Consider the following 6000-nt stretch of genomic DNA (forward strand, 5'->3'; position numbering starts at 1 on the left):
TCCCAGCAACCATATGGTGGCTCATAACCATCTGTAATGAGATCTAATGTCCTCTTCTGGTGTGTCTGAAGATAGCTACAGTGTACTTATATATAATAAATAAATCTTTAAAAAAAAGAATACTTGTTAAAGGTTAAAGTGGGGGTGATAATATCTTTATGGTACTGGCTAAAGCTCAGCAGTTTAGAGATTGGCTGTTATTGCTTCCCTCCTGGTTTTGGGGGTGTTTAGCTTTGGTCCTATACCCCAGACTTTAACATGAGTAAATGCCTATTGGGTTTGGTATGTTGAGTCTGAAGAGCTCAACAAAGAGACACATTTCTGTAATCTCAGCATTTGGGAAAGTAGCCACTAAAGAATTATTATAAACCAGCCTTTGCTACATAACTGGTTCCAGGCCAGCCCGGGCTATCTGAGACCCTTCCTCAATCGCTCAGCCAGTCAGTCAATGGATTCTCATCAATTGCCTAACTTTACTTAACATTAGAAAAGTACCTATGGGGGTTGGGGATTTAGCTCAGTGGTAGAGCGCTTGCCTAGGAAGCGCAAGGCCCTGGGTTCGGTCCCCAGCTCTGAAAAAAAGAACAAAAAAAAAAAAAAAAAAAAAAAAAAAGAAAGAAAAGAAAAGTACCTATGGCTTGGTGCACACCTTTAATGCCAACACATTGCAGGCAGAGGAAGGAGGATCTCTGTGAGTTAGAGGTTGGCCTGGTCTATACTATACAGTGAGTTTAGTACTATTTAAAGAAACTCTGTTTCAAAAAGAAAAAAGAAAGACAAGACAGAAAGAAACTCTGAACTAGGCATGGTCACATGTGTCTTGTAATCGCAGCAATTAGGTAGCGAAGGCAGAGGCAGAAGCAGTAGGATCTGGAGTTGGAGTCTGTTATGGTTTGTATATGCGCTGCCCAGGAAGTGGCACTATTAGAAGGTGTGAACCTGTTGGAGTAGGTTTGCCACCTACTCACCTTCATCCTAGCTGCCTGGAAGCCAGTCTCCTCCTAGCAGCCTTCAGATGAAGATGTAGAACTCTCAGCTCCTCCTGCACCATGCCTGCCTGGATGCTGCCAAGTTCCCACCTTGATGATAATGGACTGAACCTCTGAACCTGTAAGCCAGCCCTAATTAAATGCTGTCCTTATAAGAGTTAATTTGGTCATGGTGTCTGTTCATAGCAGTAAAACCCTAAGACAGAGTTCAATTTGGGTAATTGTGATTTCCCAGTATAACGGACTCTAGTTCCACTCCCTTGTAAATCTGTAAGAAGGCTGATCTCACCAGAAAGTTGAATGCTTGGCCAGAGAATCCTTAGACCTGTGACAACTTAACATTTACATTTCTTTCTATGGCACAGTCCTCTGAGGTCTTCAGCCTTCCTTTCTAAAGACTTAAGACCCATAAGCTTGACAGAAATTACAAGACCTGGAGCTGTGCCTCTGAGACACTGACATAGGTGTGGGGAATGGAACTCTGGTCCTCTGGAAAAACACTACTTGCTCTCAATCCCTGAGTCATCTCTCCACCTCTATATGTTAAGCTTTCAATTGATTAATTGCCCTTTAAAAGGCATTCAACATTCAAAATGAGCAAGCAGTCTGACTCTTCCTAGGGAAATGTAAAGAGATGTCTGTTTCCCCCAGACAGGGCAAAGACAGACCAAAGAAGAGATTCCATCCAAGTTCAGCTTGGTGAACCAGTGAGCTCACTGGTCTTACAGAAACGTGAGTGTGGGATTACTTCAGTAGCATGGATGACTCAAAGGCAAACCATCTAAAATCCCCACCTCAGTGTGGGGATGACCCACAAAAACTGCATCATCCCATTCCAAACCACAATCAACTGTCCACCTTCTGTACAGTCCAGCATCCCCCCAGGATCAGGTACGGCTGGAGCAAGATTATTAACAGCTGATGTCTGGGGTTGGAATCTCAGGGGGAAAGTAACATTTCCCCTTCCCATCAATGAGGAAGCGATGATAGGCCTGATCCCATGACCCTGCTCCGTGGCTGATCACAGCTTCTCTGATTCGAGGCAATCATGTCATGTCAGGCCTAGAGGAGAAGTTCCACTATCCGGTGAAAAGAATTTCTTTCCCTTTGAGTCTTAGATTCGTAATTTCCCCTCCCTAAAACCGTATCACTTAAGTATCACTGCAGAAGTGGATATATCTGAACTTATACACTTTAAAATCTTTTAAAAATATCCTTATTGGGGTTGGGGATTTAGCTCAGTGGTAGAGCGCTTGCCTAGCAAGCACAAGACCCTGGGTTCGGTCCTCAGCTCCGAAAAAAAAAATCCTTATTATAGATAAGCTGGGCGGGCATGACGCACACCTTTAGTCCCAGCACAAGTTTGAAGCCAGCCGCGTCTACATAATGAGTTCCAGGACACAGAAACTATGTCCTGAAACAAAAAATTACACACACACACACACACACACACACACACACACACACACACACACAAATTGGTTTCGCCCCTTTTGTATATAACATTATAAATATTTAAACAAAACACCAAATCCGAGTAATGATTCCATATACATTTTTTTTTTTTGAGCTGGGGACCGAACCCAGGGCCTTGCACAGTGAGCTTAATCCCCAACCCCTATAAATTTCTTTATTATGTATTTGGTGGTATCAGGGATTGAACCCAGGACCTCATACATACAAAAAAAAAAAAAGTACTCTGAACTATCCCCCAAACCCTATTTCATTATAAAGAGTTTGCTTAGTTTTAAAACATGGCTACACACACTGTTCATTGTATCAATTTGTCATAATTTATTTAACAGTCCTTCCACTTTTGCTATAAAATAAGCCTATAAAAATTAAAGTAGGGTTGGAGAGATGGTTGGAGAGATGCTCTTCCAGAGGTCCTGAGTTCAATTCCCAGCAACCACATGGTGGCTCACAACCAACTGTAATGGGATCTGATGCCCTCTTCTGGTGTGTCTGACGGCAGCTATAGTGTACTCATATAAATAAAAAAAAATTAAAGTATGCATTTTTTTGTTGTTTTTACAATACAAATGACTGAAAGGGGAACTGCTGGGTCAGAGGTAACAGGTTAGCCTTTAACTGGGGGCATCAGCTCTTTCAGCGGAGCCCTTGAGGTTTCAGGGGTCCTTGCTGCTTTCCCCTTCTCGATGATCTGAACAGCTCTAAGCAGACCCTCCTGTAGAGCCTGGTTCGTTACCATGTTGGTGATCATGAAGGACACATCTTTGATGTTCATCCGTCTTACATTAGCGGTATAGTGTTCTCCTTTGTTTCCATGTACAACAAAGAAGGTACAGAGTGCTGTGACATCTCTCTCTCGCAGCCCATACTCCTCCAGGATGGACTCCCACACAATTCTAATGTGCTTGTTCTTGGTCTTTCTTCTAAGAACAGAGGCTAAAGTCGGAAGACTTCTCACCAGGTCTGGAAGCTTCTGAAGCATTCGAGTGTGCAAGCAAATGAGGACCTCGATGACATAGCTGTATAAAATATTCAGTTCCATTGAGGTGAACCTATAACAAATGTTCAAAACTCCTTAAATGGATAAACAAAAGCTGCATCTGATTAGGTTGGCTCAATGTAAACCCTCTAGAAAAACCAGCCGTGTATTTCAGAAGTCTGACCTACACCAAACTGTGTAGCCTCGTTCTCAGCCACCCATGGGATGAGCTTTGCATGGAGAGGGAACTCCTTTACTCATTTCCTGTCGGTAAGACCAGCAGGTAAGAGACCCACAAAGGTGTACTGCGGTGCCTGGCATATGAACAGGTGCCCAGATTAATGTCTTCTGAACGGAGGAACCAAGCACAACCGACACCTTTGGGGAGTGTGTCAAGCTCAGGTTTGGAATGGCCCGCTAAAAGCTTTCACAAAGCCCCAAAAGCCAGGATTTTTCAACCATTGCTCACCCCAGGGCCAGAGCTGCTGTCCATATCTCGTCTTGGGCTGCTTGGCTTGCCAAAGTCTTGCTGTGGTGTTCAAATCGAAGTGTCAGATTATCCTTGATGGTGTCTAGTTCTTTAAACTGTGTGTCTAGAGCTTGGAGCTTGTTGTCTACTCTACAGGGTTAAAAAAAAACAAAGTTCAGGTCAAGCGAAGCCTAGGACTCCCATATAAGTGTGTGTGTGTGTGTGTGTGTGTGTGTGTGTGTGTGTGTGTGTTAATGGTGATGCTGGAGATTGAACCTAGGACCTCATACCTTCCGGACAAGAGATCCACCTCCGAAGTATGTCCAGTTCTCCATTGCCTTCTTAAACCCTGTCTCTGGGAAGTGCTTGCCCTCCCTGGGCCTGCTCCTACCACACACACTTCTTTTGTTTTAGTTTACTTTTCATAAAGTGTGAATTCTAGATAGGAGATCAAGGGCCATTTCTGCTCATCTTAAAAAGAATTCTTAAATTTAAAATATAACTCTGAGTGTGACATTTCCTATCCTGGCCCATTTAAAAGCTTCACAGTTTATTCAGTTGTTTGAACTAGAAATCTCAGAATAATCTCAACACCCCTCCAACTGATCTTTATCTCACCCATCTCCTGCTTCCATCCGAAATAAGCCAGTCTGCCATCTTTTACCTGGCCCTAGGACTACAGTAGTCTCACTGGACCCTTGCTCCAGTCTCCAATCACCCTCCACACACTTCTGTAAAGTAATATTGTGATCATTTAACTCGGCTAAAGATGAATCTTTTTTTGCAATCTGACTTTTTGGCCAAACCAGATCTCTTCTGCAAGAAGTGTGTCTTCCTGAGTCTTCTCACACGTTCTAGTTGCAAATCTTTAACTTCAGTCTCATTTGAAGCCAAAACGTGGTTTTTTCACTTTAAAATTCCTCCCCGTATTTATTTCCTCATAAACTCACTGGGATGCTTGGTCCAGCTAAAGTGTCCCTTTCTAAAGAGCCGAGTTTCTTAGGCAGAATAAACCGATCCCTCCATCGTGCTCCTCTAGTCCTTTTGGAACATCACAGTATAAGGTCACTTGTTCTAAACTGTATTTAAAACAAATTCTACCATTCTTAAATACCATGAACTCCTTGAGGGGAAAAGCCACATTTATTTTTGTAAATCTAGCATAAATTGAACAGAGTTATAGCATCTCAAAGCAGACTTTTTTCTTTATTCTATGTGTGTGTGCGCGCACATGTGTGTGTGTGTGTGTGTGAGAGAGAGAGAGAGACAGAGAGAGAGAGAGTGTGTGTGTGTGCATGCATGCACGTATACATGCACATGTAGAGTACAGGGGATTTAAAAACCAGGACCTTTCAACTACACAAGCATTCTACTTCTGAGCTTACCCCCAAGCCCCAGCTTGTTTTTCCTGTCTCAGTTTTTGAACCTGCCCGTCTCAGAGCACTTCAGCAAACAGGGTTCTAGTTAGTGTGTCTGCTGCTCTCTGCTTATTCCTATTCTTCTTCTGCAGTCCCCATCTTCTGAGAACAGCAGACCCGGGCTGGTTCCCTCCCTGGAGCCCTGAGCCACCTTTTCATTGCTTCCTTCAAGGATATCAGGGTTGTGGTTTCATGGTTCATCTTCTTTAGGAAAAGGAAAGGAAACAAAACACAGCCCGATGAATACTCTGTGGAGGTTGAGATCCCAAATCTTCTGCTGTTTTCCAGTCAGCAACAGGCAGCGGCAAGGGGGGTTATCCCATCTAAATACTGCCTGGAAGGTCACCCAGTGCACGAAGCTTTTAATAGCTTCCAGATACAGTTTCAAAGAACCGATGGTGTGAACAGAGGTGTCCTGCAGTGCACTGTGACATTTGCCTTTTTTAAACAGACCGTGCCATTATAGAGCAACACGCAACCACACAGAAACAACTCTGTTTATACCGCAAAAGGTATATAGGCCACACAATGTATATGTTACTCTACAGTTAGACTTGATAGCGATGCTGCTTTCATTTTAAAATTTTTATTTGCTGTATGAGTAAGTGTTCTGTGTGCACATAAGTGTGTGCACCATGTGCCAGAAGAGAACTGGAGTTACAGGTAATTGTG

General features: G+C 43.2%; 1 protein-coding gene across 3 annotated transcripts; it reads right to left on the bottom strand.

Annotated features, from left to right (window-relative positions):
- Nucleotides 1–2759: 2759 nt before the first annotated feature.
- Smco1 (single-pass membrane protein with coiled-coil domains 1) lies at nucleotides 2760–5628 on the bottom strand. Of its 3 annotated transcripts, none has more exon segments than NM_001430803.1 (3): nucleotides 2760–3514; nucleotides 3911–4060; nucleotides 5480–5628. In NM_001430803.1, coding segments are annotated over 3 exon segments (645 nt in total). In that variant the 5' UTR covers nucleotides 5530–5628; the 3' UTR covers nucleotides 2760–3069.
- Nucleotides 5629–6000: the final 372 nt, after the last annotated feature.

The sequence above is a fragment of the Rattus norvegicus genome, chromosome 11, assembly GCF_021556685.1.
Source record: "Rattus norvegicus strain SHRSP/BbbUtx chromosome 11, alternate assembly SHRSP_T2T, whole genome shotgun sequence".
In the NCBI taxonomy this organism is placed as follows: Eukaryota; Metazoa; Chordata; class Mammalia; order Rodentia; family Muridae; genus Rattus; species Rattus norvegicus.